The sequence below is a fragment of the Lithobates pipiens genome, unplaced genomic scaffold (assembly GCF_037356315.1).
Source record: "Lithobates pipiens isolate NorthernLeopardFrog02 unplaced genomic scaffold, aLitPip1_a1.2 Scaffold_22, whole genome shotgun sequence".
Lineage (NCBI taxonomy): Eukaryota > Metazoa > Chordata > Amphibia > Anura > Ranidae > Lithobates > Lithobates pipiens.
The window spans coordinates 6,446,689-6,466,015 of NW_027507784.1; the positions used below are offsets into that span (position 1 = coordinate 6,446,689).

Sequence of the window (19,327 nt, forward strand, 5' to 3'; positions counted from 1 at the left end):
CTATGAGCGCTGAGAGAGATTATTTAACCAATGTTGATTGATCACTTTCATTTGTTTGTAAGTGACACTTCTGACACTTTTTTGGGGACCAGTGACACTAATACAGTGATCAGTCCTAAAAAAAATATGCACTGTCACTGTTCTAATGACACAGGCAGGGAAGGGGTTAAGATCAGGGGTGATCAAAGGGTTACATGTGTTCCTTGGGAGAGGTTGCTAACTGTGTGTGTGTGTGTGGGGGGGGGGGGGGGGGTGCTTTGACTGGGGAAAGACAGAGATCCAGGTTCCTGCTTAGCAGAAACACAAGATCTCCATCTTCTCCTCTCTCGCAGAATGGTGATCTGCCTTGTTTACATAGGCTGACCTCTGTTCTGCCTCTCTTGGGAATGATCACTGGCTACTGGTGAACATCGGGGTCCAGTGGACCTGCTGATTGGCTCCCACTGTGTCCAATCATATTGGGAGCTGGTCACCGGTGACGTGCATGCGTGCGTGCCCCAGACCCGGGAATGAAAATGACCTATAGGTACGTGATTTTGCACTGAAGGGCCGCCCTGTACATGTACGTGGGGCACTCTGGAAGCAGATAAAAAGCATGTCCTTTGTCCCGTGCCACAGCTAATTTAAAGAAAGAAGAGTTCATGCATGTCTTTGTTTACAGAATTGCCAATCAAGTTTTTTTTTTTTTTCAATAAATTGTTTTACAGGATAAAAACGGTAAGGGGGTACACAAGTCTGTTACATCAGAGGGGGGTGGGGTCACCCATACGTCATTGGGGAAGCCCAGCTTCACCATTTGCCCCAAAGGGGACGGGGTCAGGTGACGGGTGGCCCCGCCCTCCGCATATAAGAAACGTCAGTCCGCCGGGATCCCGCAGTGTCTTCTCTGTGCAGACAGAAGATGGATGGATTCGCTGCACTGGATCAAATCAGCCATCGCTGGACCCTGGAGAGATGATCGTCCGTTGCTGGATAGCAAGAGTGGATTACCACCACTGGAATCTTTTTTTATTTTATTTTATTTTTAATAAAGGACTGTTTCAAAAGTGTGTTTGTATTATTTAACAATTTTTTACACTTTCTTTGTGAAATGGTAGGGGTACTTTTGTACCCCCTTACCATTTCAAACAGGGGGTGGCGGGATCTGGGGGTCCCCTTGTTAAAGGGGCTTCCAGATTCTGATAAGCCCCCCACCCGCAGACCCCCACAACCACCGGCCAGGGTTGTGGGGATGAGGCCCCAAAGCATCCTCCCAATGTTGAGGGCATGTGGCCTGGTATGGCTCTCTTACCCCCCTCTTTTCCTGCGGCCTGCCAGGTTGCGTGCTCGGATAAAGGGTCTGGTATGAATATTTTTTTAAAAAATTTGACGCAGGGTTCCCCTTAATATCCATACCAGACCTGAAGGGCCTGGTAATTGAATTTGGGGGAACCCCAGGCTTTTTTTTTATCAATGACTTTCTATGAGTGTTCTCTGTATTATGGGAACCGACAATTCATAATAGCCGCAAGTGATTTTAAAGGATTTTTTTTCCTGAAGAAATGACACTTTGTGCAGGGACAGTTCTAAGCACCAGAAACATGAGCCCCTTCACAGGCATACTATAGACACCCCCCAGGTACGACATTTAAAGGAATATTACACTTTTATTGTTTCACATTAAGCATTATTAAAATCACTGCTCCCGAAAAAACGGGAGCATTGATCCATGTCCCCTGGGGCAGGACCCGGGTCCCCAAACACTTTTTAGGACAGTAACTTGCATATTAGCCTTTAAAATGAGCACTTTAGAATATTTTCTCTATATAATCTTGGACTAATAGAGGTAAGGTTAGGCACGTTCGACCACAGGTTCTATAGACAGATTGTTATTGTCAGAGTCACGTTGAATCTCCTATTCTATATCGAACTGTTGTAACAATGAAAACGAAAATAAAGCATTTATTTATATCGGATCTTTCGTTTTTCGGATTCTGCACTTTCGTTATCATTTGTCAAAATGAAAATGAAAATACCTGAAATTCGGACGAAAATGCATTCGGACGAAAACGAATGCACATGTCTAATATATATATATATATATATATATTGGGGTATATCCTGACTCTCAGTCGAACAGAGAAAGCCACATAGATGAGTGCACAAGGAACTTCAACCAACTCCAGTCGATTAAGACTATAGCTACTACTAGCCATACCATGACCTGGATTGATCACTTTCACACACAAAAGTTTCAATTCACAAAATATTAAATCAAGAATAAGAAACTTTTTTTAGCCATGTGAATGTCATTTTCAAATCTTATTGGTCTCGGATGAAAAAAAAAAGTTTTAAAGGATGTTTGCATTGAAGTGTCTATTGTCTCGTATATTTCGTTGATGTAAGTATTGTGAATGTAGTCTATATTCTGTACTGTGATCTCTCACCTATATATATATTTTTTTATTTTAGGAAATTCTTGTCCTTCCAAATATTATGAGCAGGTATCAAATTCCTGTACTGACCCTTGCTCCAACCACACCGTACTCGATGACCCCTGGCGCAGTACTTCCAACATACATAACTATACTGACTATTTGAGTAGTTATAGTTGGGTTCATTGTGACTTTGCCCTGTACGGCTGGTATCGGTTTAAAGGAGAAAATAATCTGCAAATCCCAGAGTACTGTGTCCCGTTATACAGCTGCGGAACTCATGCGCCTATGTGGCTGAACGGCTCCCACCCAACCCTCGCAGAGGGAATCGCCAACCTTACGGCCTGTTCCAGCTGGAGCGGGTGCTGTAGGTGGTCAAGGCCCATTTCGGTGAAGATGTGTCCCGGTGGCTTTTATGTGTATAAAATACAGAGTACGCCGAACTGCTGGTATAGCTATTGTACGGGTAAGTGTTCATTCCTTTATGTCAGGGGTAGGGAACCTCGGCTCTCCAGCTGTTTTGAAACTACAAATCCCATCATGCCTCTGCCTCTAGGAGTCATGCCTGTGATTGTTAGGGTTTTGCAATGTATCATGGGACTTGTAGTTTCAAAACAGCTGGAGAGCCGAGGTTCCCTACCCCTGCTTTATGTGATCGTTTTAGTAATTAAAGCTGAATTCCAGTTAGAACACTTTATACACTGTTGCATTGTTCCTATTATTACCAATATAAGGGTCCATTCACACAGTGTGCTTTATTCCGGGCCCTGTGCAGGTCTGTGTCTTCCTGGCACGGGTATGCACCGGTGCTGTGTGCCGGCATCCCATTTATTTTTATTGGGAAATGCGTCTGTATGCACGCAGCTGCTGGGTCCTAATATGACATGCAGGTGAGTGCAGGGGCAAATCTCCACACACATACAGGGTACATTCCGGGGCGCCCCCCACTCACCCACATGTCATATCAGGACACTGGTATATTCTTGGGGGAGAACCATTATGGTGATGAAACTCCATTTATTGTTGCCACCATCCCATTATATCATATACAAAAAGGTAAGTATCCCCCCCAGTACTAAAAGGGAATTCAAGGGGCAAACGTTTAGTATACAAATGTTTAGAAACATAGAAAAATGTATTACATAAAAACCCAGTCAAAAACAAACATGACAGTGATGTACAAAGTGATATACATTATTCATGTGGAGCATATGAGCAAAAACCACAACACTTCTCCTGTAACCCTACGCGTTTCGGGTTAAAAAAGAAAGAAAGCTCTATTTGTGGGGACGAGATGGGGGGGCATATATTTCATTTGGGTACATGTCAGGAGTCTAGAGGGAGGCCGAGATGCTGAGAGGGCTCCCCTTGCGGCCGAGTGCAGCACAACCCTGTAGATGACACAGGGATGCAATGCCCACAGAAGCACGGGTTGCCTGGTAGTAGCAGCTGATGTCAGAAACTGAGTAGAGCAAGTCTCTGGGGGCAACCGTGCTTGGGATGCCCAAGAGAAGAAAGAACAAGTGTCCAGTAGCAGGGTCAAGGCCAGGCCGGGGATCAAACACAGTAATTCAGTCCGAAGATCAGAGCCGCATGTCCAGAACCGGAGACCGGAGTATTGGAGTCCAAGAGGCAAGCCGGGATCAGATGCGGGAAGCAGACAAGGGAAGTCGGGTACAAGCCAGTAGTAAGGGACAGGAGAACAACAGGAGCAGGTCAAACAAGCCAGGTCGGTACACGGGAGATCAGATAGCAGGAATCACGGACACAGGTATACAGGAGAAGCTGATGATAATCCAGCAATGCAGCACTGTCAGAGGAGTGTTTAAATAGGCAAGGCGCAGATGTCACGTCGTATGTGCGCCATTACGTTCGTACGACCGCAAAGTTGTAACGTTATGCGTTCGTATTAACATCGCGTACGCGCGCTTGCTTAAACGTAATGCCAGGCGTTCGTTTTGGAAGCACATTGCAGCCCCGAATGCGCTGACGCACGTTAACGTGGCCATACCTCGCAAGGCTGCGCATAGGGATGCGCCTTTTTCCCTGACAGTACAATGTTGTATGGCTGTCAATTAAAGTCCAGACAGTCATTTGTATGACTGTCAATTAAAGTAGCGTAGTGCCGTATAAGCAAAAAATGGCCTTTTCATGAAGGGGGAGGGGGTAAATCTTCCATAGGTTCAAAAAAAAAATAAGAAAAACAAATAACAAGCCAATAGGAAGATCAGAACAAAAAAAAATCAAAACATGTAATCTCAGATCCCTAAACACATAAATATTATATAAAATAAGAACTAATGTGTAATCATAAAATGTACCCAAATATGTAGACCATGAATAGAAAGAGTGCCCAATACGATGAACTGGAGGACTGACTAGGCCGTAGCACCTTCTCTTTCAACGCACCATTTGAAACAAGTTCAGAAAGGCTTACAAACTCAATCGATTGTCTGATGTTCATAATGACTACTGTACAAAGAAATACTAGTAAAGTGAGAAGAATATTGATATATTAGATTCACAAAGACAAATTGTTTTGAAATTTGTTCTTTCTTTTTTTGGAATTTTGTTTCTACCTAGAATCCAGCTGCTTTCCCGATGAAGAGAGAAGCATTGTTAATGGAACGTCAGGATGTTATTGCAATTCATCATTCTATAACACCAGTGCCATGGATGATACCATGCCTAAAGGTAAGGTGATAGTTTCACAAAGGTGGAATCTTAGTAGATGTGCTTCCATATCATTCCAGATTTTCTTTGTGGCAATTAGCAATCCAAAAGCTAATAGTCAACATGTCACCGATCCAAGTCTGCATGGAGATCCAACTCTGTGGAGCTCATCTAGTGTTCCCAAAGCGTTCTAACTGGTTTCCGATGCAAAGGAAAATTCACAGAGATGAAAGAACCCATCAGCAGGGCCTGTGCCACCCTTTAAAAATGTACACACACACACACACGGGCCTTGTGGCTTCATATTTAGGAATCTGTGGGACATACAGAACATACAGTGCCGTAAAAAAAAAATGTATTGCCCCCAATGCAGCATACATACAACTGGACTTTTTCGACGGACTAGGTCTGACGGTCTTCCCGATGGACTTTCGGGCAGAGTTCCGATGGACTTTTCGAACAAACAGACTTGGCCACACATAAGCACACTAAAGTCAGACGGATTAGAACGTGATGACGTACGACTGGACTAGAATAAGGAAGTTCATAGTTACAGTGCCATAAAAAAAAGTAATTGCCCCCAATGCCGCGTACACACAACTGGACTTTTTCGACAGAAAAATTTCGGTCTGTTATATTCGTTATGTTACGTTAATAAGTTTTCGGATAATTAGTTATTATTCGTAGCGTGTCTAATTCATTCGTTTGTATTAGTTGAAATTCGCTATTTATGTATGTATAGACATTCGTGATAATGATTCGTAGTTTGGAAAGTCGTTTGTTTATTGAATCTTTTAACACACACAATGACAACGTCTCTTCTCCTCGGCTCAAATACAATACAACACCCTTCTCACTCAGTTCTCAGGAATGCACTTTGCCAGTAATCCATCCTCCGGCACAAAATTAATTAGCTGATTTGACTATAAGATTTACTTTGAGCTGACCTTTTGTTTCATTAGATCTTTAAATAATTACCAAATTCGTTCAAATTCATTCAAATTCATTTGTTATATTTCTTTTGTATTCGTTGTTATTCGTTATTTTTTTATTCGGACATTCGGATGCATCCGAATGTCTGAAAGATGCAAAATTCGGCCGAATTTCGATTTGTTACGAAACAAATTGCACAAGCCTACTCACCATAGAGGGAATTAAGACAGATGATCGGAGACAAAAAACTGTACAGCTTTTTGTGTGAATACACTAATTTATGTTTATTTTCCCCAGATATCAATATCGAATGTGGAATGAATCAAATTACAGTTTCTTACAGTAAATGTTACATTGAGTTGTTGGGATTCAATGCTTCATCATTACATCTGGCGGACAGTAAATGCATCGGGGTCATTGAAATAAGCGATAAAAGGTACATTACTGTCACCACACTGCCCAGGACTGGTTACTGCGGAACCGAGCTGGTGGTGAGTAAAAAGAAGAGATAAGAGAGATAGAACAGTTAAAAGTATTACTGTAGCATTATGGTACCACGTATAGGATGTCCTCCAACCTCATAGAGTAGTGGTTCTCAACCTTTCTAGTGCCGCGACCCCTTGATAAAATTTCCCAAGTTGTGGGGACCCCAAACAGTAAAATTATTTTCATAGCATGGGTTGTCAGCACCCAAGGCAAGACAAGTAACCCAGGGGTAACAAGTAACCCCTGGACATTTAGCGTTCCCTGAGTCCCTTCCACTTGTACAGTATTAAAACCCCATGTGGTACCTTTTAGGATGTACCCCTCTTTCTCTTTGTTCACCTTTTATTTCTGTCTATCCTACTTTCTTGTTTTGTTTTTTTGTTTTTTTTCCCCTTATCCCTCTCTCTAGCTGTCTTTCTTGTTCTTTCTCTTATTCTTTCTCTCCCTTTCTCTTTGTTCCTCCCCCTCTTTTCCTCTCCCTTCCATGTATTCTCTATTTTTATTCATTCTCTTACTCCTTGGTTGGGGTGGGGGTAATGGGATGAGTGGCAGTGCTGGTGGGGGTGGGATGAGTGGCAGTACTAGTGGGGGATGGGATGAGTGGCAGTGCTGGTGGGGGGTGGAATGAGTGGCAGTACTAGTGGGGGATGGGATGAGTGGCAATGCTGGTGGGGGTGGGATGAGTGGCAGTACTAGTGGGGGATGGGATGAGTGGCAGTGCTTGTTGGGGGTGGAATGAGTGGCAGTACTAGTGTGGGATGGGATGAGTGGCAATGCTGGTGGGGGGTGGGATGAGTGGCAGTACTAGTGGGGGATGGGATGAGTGGCAGTGCTGGTGGGGGGTGGAATGAGTGGCAGTACTAGTGGGGGATGGGATGAGTGGCAATGCTGGTGGGAGGTGGGATGAGTGAGTGGCAGTACTAGTGGGGGATGGGATGAGTGGCAGTGCTGGTGGGGGGTGGAATGAGTGGCAGTACTAGTGGGGGATGGGATGAGTGGCAGTGCTGGTGGGGGGTGGAATGAGTGGCAGTACTAGTGGGGGATGGGTTGAGTGGCAATGCTGGTGGGAGGTGGGATGAGTGAGTGGCAGTACTAGTGGGGGATGGGATGAGTGGCAGTGCTGGTGGGGGGTGGAATGAGTGTCAGTGCTGGGGGGAGTTCTGATCAGCCAACTTAGTTGCTCTTGATGAAGGTCATCTGCTGATCTGAGAACTGTAGTGAGGACTTTAAATGGCAACTCTAATCACAGGTAGTGTTACTCGCTGTGTCATCCGACTTCACTGTGTCTCCGGCTTTATGGTGTCTCATAGCAGTGACATCTATGCCGAAAACAGGAGATAGGGTCTCCTCCAGCCCATCCCATTTCACACTACTCATCAGTCAGCTGACCTCTGGTCTCTACCCCCCAGCCATGCCGTGAACTGAATGGGCGGCTGCAAAGAGGCAGAGTGAGTGGCCACGGGCTTCAGGAATAGCCCAGGATTCGGTGACTCCCGGCAAATCATCATTCGACCCTCGAGGAGGTCCTGGGACCCAGGTTGAGAACAACCCTCTTAGTGGACTTTGGAGAAGACACTTCAGGAGAGAAAAGCCCATGTAAAGCCCCATGGGTGGGGTGAATTGCATCAGTGAGTATGGCCTGTGAGGAGCCTAGGCTGGGACCGCATTTTATCCTTATATATATATATATATATATATTTTTTTTAATTATTATTATTATTAACCACTTCAGATCCGCGCTATTGCCAAATGACGGCATTAGCGCGGACCTACATTTTCAGGACTACGTCTATTGACGTCGTCCTGGTTACGAGCGGCCTGCGCGCCCCCTGAGGGGCGCGCGCGGCGCGCTCTGTGATCGGCGAGTCCGTGAGACTCGCCTGATCACCGATCCGTGTAAGGGGTCGGCTATTATTCCTCCTCGCGCTGACAGCGCGAGGAGAGAAAAAAAAAGCCGATCACCGGCGGCCGTGATCGGGACATCAGTCCCGATCACGGCCATCAATCCAAGGGACCACCTGCCACCTGCCTGTGCCCACCTGCCTCCCGCAGTGCCATCCTGAAAAAAAATAAAAGAAAAAGTAAGTGCCCCCCGTCAGTGCCCCCTGTCAGTGCCCATAGTGCCCACAGTGCCACCCACAGTGCCACCCACAGTGCCACCCACAGTGCCACCCCACAGTGCCACCCACAGTGCCACCCAATCTGCCTCAAAGGTGCTGCACCCCAGTGCCGCCCATCAGTGCCCAGCAGTGCCGCCCATCAGTGCCCAGCAGTGCCGCCCATCAGTGCCCAGCAGTGCCACCTATCAGAGCCACCTATCAGTGCCACCTATCAGTGCCCATCAGTCCCATCTATCTGTGGTACCTATCAGTGCCCATCCGTGCCACCCATCCGTGCCACTTATCCGTGCCACCCATCCGTGCCATCTTATCTGTGCCCATCTTTGCCCATCAGTGCCGCCTTATCTGTGCCCATCGGTGCCGCCTTATCTGTGCCTATTAGTGCCGCCTTAACTATGCCTATCAGTGCCCACCAGTGCAGCCCATCAGTGCCCACCAATGCAGCCCATCAGTGCCCACCAATGCAGCCCATCAGTGCCCACCAATGCAGCCTATCAGTGCCGCCTAATCAGCGCACTTCAATGAAGGAGAAAAATGACCCGTTTGCAAAATTTTATAACAAACTATTAAAACATGATTTTTTTTTTTTTTTTTTTGCATCTTTTTTTGTTTGTTTAGCAAAAAATAAAACTCCGAGCTGTAACTAAATACCACAAAAGAAAGCTCTATTTGTGGGAAAAAAATGATAAAAATTTCATTTGGGTACAGTGTTGTATGCCCGCGCAATTGTCACTCAAAGTGCATCAGCGCTGAAAGCTGAAAATTGGTCTGGGACTGAGGGGGGTTTAAGTGCCCAGTAAGCAAGTGGTTAATGGAAAGGTGAACCTTTCCATTCTTTGTTATGTCCACACTAGAAAGATATTTTCTCACTTTCTGCCCTAAAACTTTGAGATCTTCAGGGCAGAAAGTGAGGAAATATCTTACTAGAGGGGACTCAGAGTAACATGACAAAGAATGGAAAGATTCACCTTTCCATAAAAAAAAAAAAAAAATATATATATATATATATATATATATATATATATATATATATATATATATATATATATATATAATTAGAGATGAAGATGCTGCCCATGTAATTAATGCGGTCCCAGCCTAGGCTCCTCCCAGGACTTGCTCACTGATGCATTTCACCCCACACATGGGGCTTACATGGGCTGTTAGGAGTACAAGATCTTTGCAGCTAATTATAACATAGTGAGCCGGGTTTAGAACTACAGGTTCCGGCACCCGGTTTTAGTGGATCACCCAGCATAACCATCGGCGTATGAGTATTTAATGGAATCACCATAAAAAATATTTAGATGGACTTGCTCTTTAAATTTACTTTGATGTACTGCTGCTTGGTTGAGGACAACTGACACCACTAGATGTCCTCAGTCTTAGCCCATCATTTAGCCCTTGTACACACGGTCGGAGATTCCGGCGGAATGTTTCCAATCGGAGCATTTTGTCGGATATTCCGACTGTGTGTGATCTGCATCGGACTGTTTCCGTCGGAATATCCATTGGACCAACTTTTCCAACTTGCCGGAAATATTTTCAGACAAAATGCTCCTATCGGACATACTCCGATCATGTGTAGCCTACTCCGACGGACAAAGTGGCACGCATGCTCAGATCAAATTCTTAGACCAAAGCTATTGGCTACTATCCTGAACATAGTCCCGTCCTAACGAAATAACGTCATCAAGTTATGTACAATCGGATTTTCCGACAACTTAGTCCGACCGTGTGTATGCAACATCAATTCCGGACTTCTTCCGGAGTTAATCCGTCGGAATTACTTTGACGGATTTAGTCATCAGAATCTCTGATCATGTGTACAACGGCTAAAACTAGAAGCATATTCTGTGAGTGTAGGGTGTAATGGGCCCACCCTCCTGAGGTGTTGAGACCAGGGTACCTTGCAGCTCTTTGTAAAGATGCAAAGAAGTGCTGACGTCATCACATCAGCACCGCTTCTTTTAGTATTAAAGTACCACCGAACACTGGAGAAATTGGTCAGTTACCCACTACCAAATTATTAACAAAGACAACAACTTGCATCACATGCCTGATCAGGGGACCATGGTGAAGGAGCATAGGGTTGGGATGTAAGCGTCTACTATGAACTTGTTTTGTAATATGAAGGAACCCGGGTGTCCTCTGCCTGCAATACTCAGTCCTTGAGCACTGTCAATGCTGATCTCCTCATCAGGGCTAAGGTGGATAAAAAGTCTAAGATGTGGACCAGACATTATTATATAATAATTTAGTGGTTTGCTTTAGTTTGGCAGCCAAACTTCAGAATTACCAGCATCAAATTGCGTGTGCTTCTATTAACATCTGGTCTAGATCCCATATTTTTGTCCCAAAAAGAAGGAGGTGCCCGCAACCTCCAAAACCCATTGTCCATTTTAATTGAAATATTACTTTTAACCCTTATATGTGGAATGGTGCTTGTACCTATTACCCTAAAACCAACCAACTGGTATCATTAGATATCGTTCTCCGTGTGTTTATCAGTACAGGTTTACTTATGAATTTACATAACGATGGAAGACTATGGATGATGTTTTAGAAGCTGTTTGCTACTTCATTGAATCTGTGAGGGAAATTTATTATTTTTTGTATATTTTATTTCAGATAAATAGCAGCTATATAACATACACAAATGTGGTGTATTTATCATCCAATACCACCTCACTCACATTTTCCACAAATATCTCATGTACCTACCCAAGAAGCATGGAGAATGTTCTGTGGTTCTCTACGATGAGAGTAAGGTAGAGTATGTCTAACTAAAATTGTGGGGCTGCTATCTATGGGGAGGGGACTTTTTTGGGAATAGCCAGTCAGGTAAATTAGAAAGAAAATAAATTGCACCATTCCTATAAGAAATATCCCCCCCCCCCCCATTTTCTTGATCATTGGAGAAGGGCCCCTTTACAGTGTTGGTCAGTGGAGAAGTTCCCCCTTATGTTGATGATGAGTTGAGAAGTATCCCCATACATTACTGGTGAATGGAGAAGCGCCCCCCCCCCCCCCTTATAACTGTTGTCAATGGAGAAAAACTAGACAGATAAATTAGAAAGAAAATAAATTGCACTGTCACCATTACTAGTTAAAAAAAATAATAATAATAAAAATGCCATAAATATATCCCCGATTGTGTAGACGCTAAATTTTGCGTAAACCAATCAATATACGCTTATTGCATTTTTTTTTTTATTTCAAAGTATTTTATTTTGTATAACATAATGAATACAATTGAAAACGACAATACGTATACCATTGATGTAAAGAGATTACACCGCAAAAATACTAGTTGAATGTAAAACATCAGAACATTATAATAGGGTTCCCCTCTAGACAAACATGAGAGTATTAGGGCTTAGTGTAAGTTTCCAGACAGTCTGACGGAAAGGCTCCTCTTCCTACGGCACCCCATCTGGGAACTAACTGTGCCAGATTGGAGGAACTCAACCACCGACCCCTGACCAAATGTCTAAAGCCATCTTTCACTTTCCAATCTTCCAAACTTTCAAACTTTTGAAATGAAGGGGGGAGAGAAGTAACTGAAGGCGAGAAAAGGTGAGAAGAAAGGCCAGGGATTAGAGAAGAAGAGGAGAGAGGAAAAGGATGGAGCATCAATTTTGGGTGTTTGATTCATTCACGCTGGTAATGAGCTAGTGGTCAGTGGAGATCCCACATGAATGGCCCATGGTTCCCAGGTGGCTTCAAATTTACCAACCATGTCTGAAGGTATGCTGGACTGCTTCTCCTGAGACATTATCCAGGAGACCTTTTTAATTACAGCTGGTAAGGAAATTTTAGGGTTTTTCCAAGCTTTTGGCACAGTACGTTTAGCCCCCAAAAGAATGAAATGAATTAGCCTACGGGAGGCTTTGGTTATTTTAGGGATGTATGCATTGAGAAGGGCAACTAGTGGGGTTCTGGGGATCTGACTTCCCACAAGCTTATCAATCAAGTTGAATACTTTTTTCCAGAATGAACGTATTCTGAGGCATTCCCACCAGATGTGAGGCATCGTGCCAACTTATTGCGATTTTTATTACCAAAAATATATAGAAGAATATGTATTGGCCTAAACTGAGGAAAAAAAATTACCTTTTTTAAAAAGAAAGTGTGGGATATTTATTATAGCAAAAAGTACAAAATGTTGTGTTTTTTTCAAAATTGACGCTCTTTTTTTTGTTTATAGCGCAAAAAAAAAAAAACGCAGAGGTGATCAAATACCACCAAAATAAAGCTCTATTTGTGGGGAAAATAAAGGAACATCAACTTTGTTTGGGTGCAGCGGTGCACGACCACGCAATTGTCAGTTAAAGCGACGCAGTGCTGAATTGCAAAAAAAATGGCCTGGTCATTGAGCAGCCAAATCTTCCGGGGCTGAAGTAGTTATGAAGTGTTCCTTACATTGGTGATAAGTTGAGAGGTGTCCACATACATTAGCGGTCAGTAGGAAAATGCTGACTTACACTGGTGGTCATGGTGGAGAGGGAATTTCTCATACTGATGGTCAGTGGTGAAGTGCCCTTTACATTGGTGGATAGGGGGAGCTTCGTTACATCTGGTAGGTTGGAGAGGGGAACCTAACACAATGGAGCTCTTGAAGTGGCCTTGCAGTAAAGCGTATGCATGTCTAGAAAAATTACCTACCTAAGGGCGCAACATGTTTGTACACAGTATATGGTGACGTTACTGAACGTTACCTAACCAGCTTTCTGAAATCTACAGAATGTCATGGTCCTGTTGTTATTGCCATCAAGGTGACAGAAGTGTCTAATGCTATGATACTGTTTTGCAGTGAGAGTAATCTAACCCTCGGAGGATCTTCATCATACACGGTCAGAATGGGTATCTTGCAAGATTATAATTACACCATCCTCTATGAGGACCCAGGAGGCTGGAGAAACACAAGTGTGCCTTTGTACGTTGGGATAAGTGTGAAAAACGAGACTCCTTCTACAGCCGTGCTGCTTATGAAGAGCTGCCTTCTGACCACCACGTCTGATACATATACTGTGAGATACAACGTCATCAGTGGCTAGTAAGAGTTCTTTTCTCCAACACTCCAACTATGAAATCTGAAGTAACATCTTGCTACCTTTCTATGGCCTTCCAAACCAGGTTTCTTTCCTTGGTATAAAGCGCCCCTTAATGCCTTGCACAGCAGTACTGAGACTATTGAAGAGAAGGGCAGGAATCAGGCAATCAACAGGCTAGAGTTCGTCCAAGACCAAATTTAAAGTAGTACTCAACTTCCCTCCCCTGTCTTTTTTCCCCTCTTACCTGTAATGCTGCATGCTATTCAAAGCACATACTCACCCACGCAGGAATTTCAGCATTGTCCCACCCTTAGTTTTCTGTTTTTCTGACATATACCGGGCCCTGCACCACCATCTTGGTTCTCTTCATCTGGCTGCCTCTTCCAGGCATTGATGGTCTTGCACCCCCCAGGCCCTCTGTCTGCCTGCTCCTGCAGCCTTCCGTGAGTTGGGATCTATGTATCTCAGGCAGGACTGGTGCAATGATTTTTGACACCCTAGGCAAAACCTCATTTTGCTGCCCCTATTGGCCCCACCCCTGACTCCACCCCCTTTGCCCTGCCCATATGACAGGAGGTGGCACTCTACAGGAAGCATTGACTCTGCTTCCTCTAGCACTGGCTCCAGATATGCGCTGTGTCTCTAATTACACTACCGGCCAAATGGAGCAGCTGCCTGAGATGCAGACGCGGAGGGAAATCAGTGGCCGGGCATCAGTGCGCCCTAGGTGGCTGCCTAGTTTGCCTGGTGGTAGCACCGGCCCTGATCTCAGGTGCCAGCAGAACCAGAGACAGGACATTCTGGCCTAGGCAGAGGCATAGAGGTGAGGCCAAAGAAAAATTAAAAATGCTGCTTGGAGAAGGGAGAGGGTTTAAACATTCAAATGGAACTATCTCCCTTTTCAGACTTATGTTGTGCTTTAACTGTGGTGTGGTCTACTAGGATGGTCCTGATTTGACTTTACCATCACAGGAATAGAATTAAAAACCAGAATTGCAGATCCTTTAGTAGGTGCACATAGCTGTATTTTAGTTGACTGTTGGAATTGTCATTTTTGTCTTTCAACAGCTGCCCTGTTCTCAGTGACTCTACACTACATGTGGAAGAGAATGGAGTCTCCCTGCAAGGATGTTTCTCTCTTAATATGACCGAGTTTGCTGGAAATTACAGCAAATATTCTATAGACTGTCGGATAATCTTGTGTAATACAACATTGGGGACGTGCAGTCCGGTAAGTTGGGTTTTGACACGCTGACAAATACATAAAAATTGTGTGTGTCGGCTTTACACATCTACCCTTTTATATCATCTACAGAATTGTTCCCAAACAAACCCCACAATAGTGGGCAGCGGCATGGACATCGCCAATTTAACATCGGGTGCTCTGTATATTGATGGTAATATCTTATCTTTCTATAAGTATTCGATTTTATTACAAATATGGGCAACTTCTCACCAAGTACTAAACATAAATGCATTCAAAAAGAAACATCTCACTATTATTTGGTGACACTGTATGGTTTATTGATGATTTACAATGTACAGTATATAGAAGATTCAAGAAAATACAAATTTTTAGAAATGGCTGGTTACATAATGCATGGGAATTCTTGTATGATTTTTACAAAAAAAAATGAAATGCTTTTAATTTTTATTTAAATGAAAACTGTTTATTGAATTAGAATACACATGTGGTAATAGTTCTGATGATAAAGATAATGGATGCTCATTATTTTGATAAATAATAATATTAAGTAAAAGCAGAAGAAGAAGAGGAAGAAAAATGTAAGTAATATATACATTATCTTTTTTATAAGTATTATATTTTATTACAAATATGGGCAATTTCTTACCAAGTACTAAACATAAATGCATTCAAAAAGAAACATCTCAGTATTCTTTGGTGACACTGTATGGTTTATTGATGATTTACAATGCACAATCTTTAGAGAATTCAAGAAAATACAAATCCAAATTTTAGAAATGGCTGGTTACGTAATGCATAGGAATTCTGATATGATTTTTACCAAAAAGTTCAAATGCTTTTGATTTTTAATATAAAACTGTTCATTGAATTAGAATACAAATGTGGTAATAATGGTAATGATAATGCATGATGATTATTTTGATAAATAATGATATTAAGAAAAAGTAGATGAAGAAGAAGAAGAATGTAAGTAATATATACATTATCTTTTTTATAAGTATTATATTTTATTACAAATATGTGCAATTTTTCACCAAGTACTAAACATAAATGCATTCAAAAAGAAACATCTCAGTATTCATTGGCAACACCGTATGGTTTATTGATGATTTACAATTCAAAATCTATATAAAATTCAAGAAAATACCGATCCAAATTTTAGAAATGGCTGGTTACGTAATGCATGGTCATTTCAGTATGATTTTTTCCCAAAAAGTTAAAATGCTTTTAATTTTTATTTAAATTAAAACTGTTCATTGAATTAGAATACACATGTGCTAATAATTAGTGATGATAATGTATGATGATTATTTTAATCAATAATAATATTAAGAAAAGGCAAAAGAAGAGGAAGAAGAAAGTAAGTAATACATGCATTATATTTTTATTATATTTTATTACAAATATGTGTAACTTCTCACCAAGACCTAGAACATAAATGCATTCAAAAAGAAATATCTTAGCAATTTTTGATAACATTGTATGGTTTATTGGTGATTTATGATGCACAATATATAGAAAATTCAAGAAAATATAAATCCAAATTTTAGAAATGGCTAGATACATAAACATAAATGCATTTAACAAGAAACAGCTCAGCATTCTTTGAATATACACCATATGGGTTATTTATGATTTTATATATAAGTTTTAAGAAACTACAAAACTAATTTTAGAAATGCATTGTAATTCTGGTATTATTTTTCCCAAAAAAGTTAAAATGCTTTTCATTTTTAATTAAATGAAAAATTGTTAGTTGAATTAGAATAAAAAATGTGGGGATAATGGTAATGATAATGCACGATGATACCTAATTTTGCAAAATAATAAGAAGAGAAAGCAGAAGAAGAAGAAGAAGAAGAAGAAGAATGTAAGTATTAAACTATTTTATTCTACAGTATATAAATACAATTAAAATATAAACTATAATGAAAATATTTTTAAGCATATACATATTATATATTAAAAAATATATATATAATAATTTATACATGCATTTAAGAACACATAATTGCTACATAAAATAATGATTGCATTTACAATTATAAGATGTTCTACTATACAAACAGTATCACACAAATGTGAGTACACCCCTCAGTCACATTTTTGTAAATCTTTTCTTCTCTCTTTTCATGTGACAACACTGAAGAAATGACACTTGTCTACAATGTAAAGTAGTGAGTGTACAGCTTGTATAACAGTGTAAATTTCCTGTCCCCTCAAAATAACTCAACACACAGCCATTAATGTCTAAACCGCTGGCAAAAAAAGTCAGTACACCCCCTAAGTGAAAATGTCCAAATTGGGACCAATTGGCCATTTTCCCTCCCCCGGTGTCATGTGTCTCATTAGTGTTACAAGGTCTCAGGTGTGAATGGGGAGCAGGTGTGTTAAATTTGGTGTTATCACTCTCACTCTCTCATACTGGTCACTGGAAGTACAACATGGCACCTGATGGAAAAGAACTCTCTGAGGATCTAAAAAAAAAAGAATTGTTGCTCTACATAAAGATGGCCTAGGCTATAAGAAGATTGCCAAGACCCTGAAACTGAGCTGCAGCACAGTGGCCAAGACCATACAGCGTTATAACAGGACAGGTGCTGTACACTCACTACTTTACATTGTAGACAAGTGTCATTTCTTCAGTGTTGTCACATGAAAAGATAGGAGAAAAGATTTACACAAATGGGACTGAGGGGTGTACTAACTTTTGTGAGATACTGTACCATTACATTAGAATAAATGCACAACATCTACAAAAACATACAAACACATTATAAAACTTTCTACACGATTAATTTCAGAAAAAAAAAAAAAAAACCTTATATGTAACATGATAAAACATATTTATTAAAAAACAATGATATGACTGTATTTTCCTAAATCGCTGATTGCGCGTGCGTACGGTGAGAAATTGAACAAGCAGCGAATCAAACAAGCGTCTAAAAAAATCTAAAACATTTTTTGACAATCCTTCGGCTTTCATCTGGGTGTTTGTAAAATGTACAATTAAGAAATAAATGGCGGCGTCTCCCAGTACATATTATGAAATGTTTAGAAATGATTATCAGATGAAATGTTTTAGAAGGAAGTGATATGGAAATGTGGTGATGGTTTGGGCTGTGATGTGTGGGGGGTGTCCTTACTTTTCTTTCCAAGCTCTAGGATCATTATGTGAAGAATGTATACAGAAAAGAGTTTTATTGATCGTCTGATGTGATCATTGGGGACATAAGAATAATCTTTATATAAGATAAACAGTCAAAAAAATGTTTTATTTCTATAAAAGTGTAATAAAGAGAGAGTCATCATTTCCCATTCACATGGGCGGAGGTAAGAGGATAATTAATGTACTTAAAGTGAGAATAAAGTGCTGATTGATTTTTTTTATATTTTTTACAGAAATGTTATTCTATTTACATACTTGAAAAATAAACATTGATTGAACGTTTTATTTACATCACTATTAATGGAGGAAATCACTATAAATAGGTTTCTGGAATTTAGCTACGAAAGGTCCCCATGTCTGCCACATGCATTGGTGTGGAGTGTCAGCATTGGGTCGCTGTTCTCATCTCTGTAAACTGATACATTCCGCTGGAGAGCTTGTGTTTCTGAAAAACACCAGACTTGCTGGTTGGATTATAAGATGAAAGCAGGAGAAGAAAAAAAATTGTAGATATCACAGCTAGAAATTTGTAAGCTGCCACATAATAAATGTTTGCTTTTGGGTTTAATAGCACTTTGAAGTCTTATTAAAGTTTTTTTTTTTGTTAAAAATAATAAAAATGTAATACTTACCTTCTCTGTGTAATGGTTTTGCACATAGTGCATCCTCACATATGTACATGTATCACATGTGTGTATACAATATATATATATATTATTTTTATCATTATTATACATTATTATTATTTTATTATTATTTTCTATTATTAGTATTAGTATTATTATTAATAATAATACTAATAATAATAATAATTTTATTTCAATATTGTATTGATTTTATTAAATTTTTTATTTATTTATTTTTTTACCTTTTTTTTAAACACATTTGGTACCAGAGCAATACAGTGCTACCACAGTAACACTTCACTGCTCTGGTGGGGAAGTGATCAGGATTTATTTATTTATTTATATATATATTACAATATATATATTGTGTATACAATATATATATATATATATATATATATATATATATATATATAATTTTTATCATTATTATACATTATTATTATTTTTATTATTATTATTATTTTTCTAGTATTAGTATTATTATTAATAATAATACTAATACTAATAATAATAATTTTATTTCAATATTGTATTGATTTTATTACATTTTTTATTATTTTTTTTTTACCTTTTTTTAAACACATTTGGTACCAGAGCAATACAGTGCTACCACAGTAACACTGCACTGCTCTGGGGAAG

General features: G+C 40.6%; 1 protein-coding gene across 1 annotated transcript in view; it reads left to right on the plus strand.

Moving 5' to 3' along the window:
* LOC143925274 (uncharacterized) overlaps window positions 1-19,327 on the plus strand; it is a 148,030-nt gene that overhangs the window by 60,598 nt on the left and 68,105 nt on the right. The window contains exons 5-11 of the mRNA XM_077449862.1: window positions 2,452-2,880; window positions 4,998-5,108; window positions 6,318-6,511; window positions 11,258-11,397; window positions 13,443-13,685; window positions 14,752-14,914; window positions 14,999-15,189. Of these exons, the coding sequence (XP_077305988.1) occupies window positions 2,452-2,880; window positions 4,998-5,108; window positions 6,318-6,511; window positions 11,258-11,397; window positions 13,443-13,685; window positions 14,752-14,914; window positions 14,999-15,189 (1,471 nt within the window). The remainder of the gene's footprint in view (window positions 1-2,451; window positions 2,881-4,997; window positions 5,109-6,317; window positions 6,512-11,257; window positions 11,398-13,442; window positions 13,686-14,751; window positions 14,915-14,998; window positions 15,190-19,327) is intronic.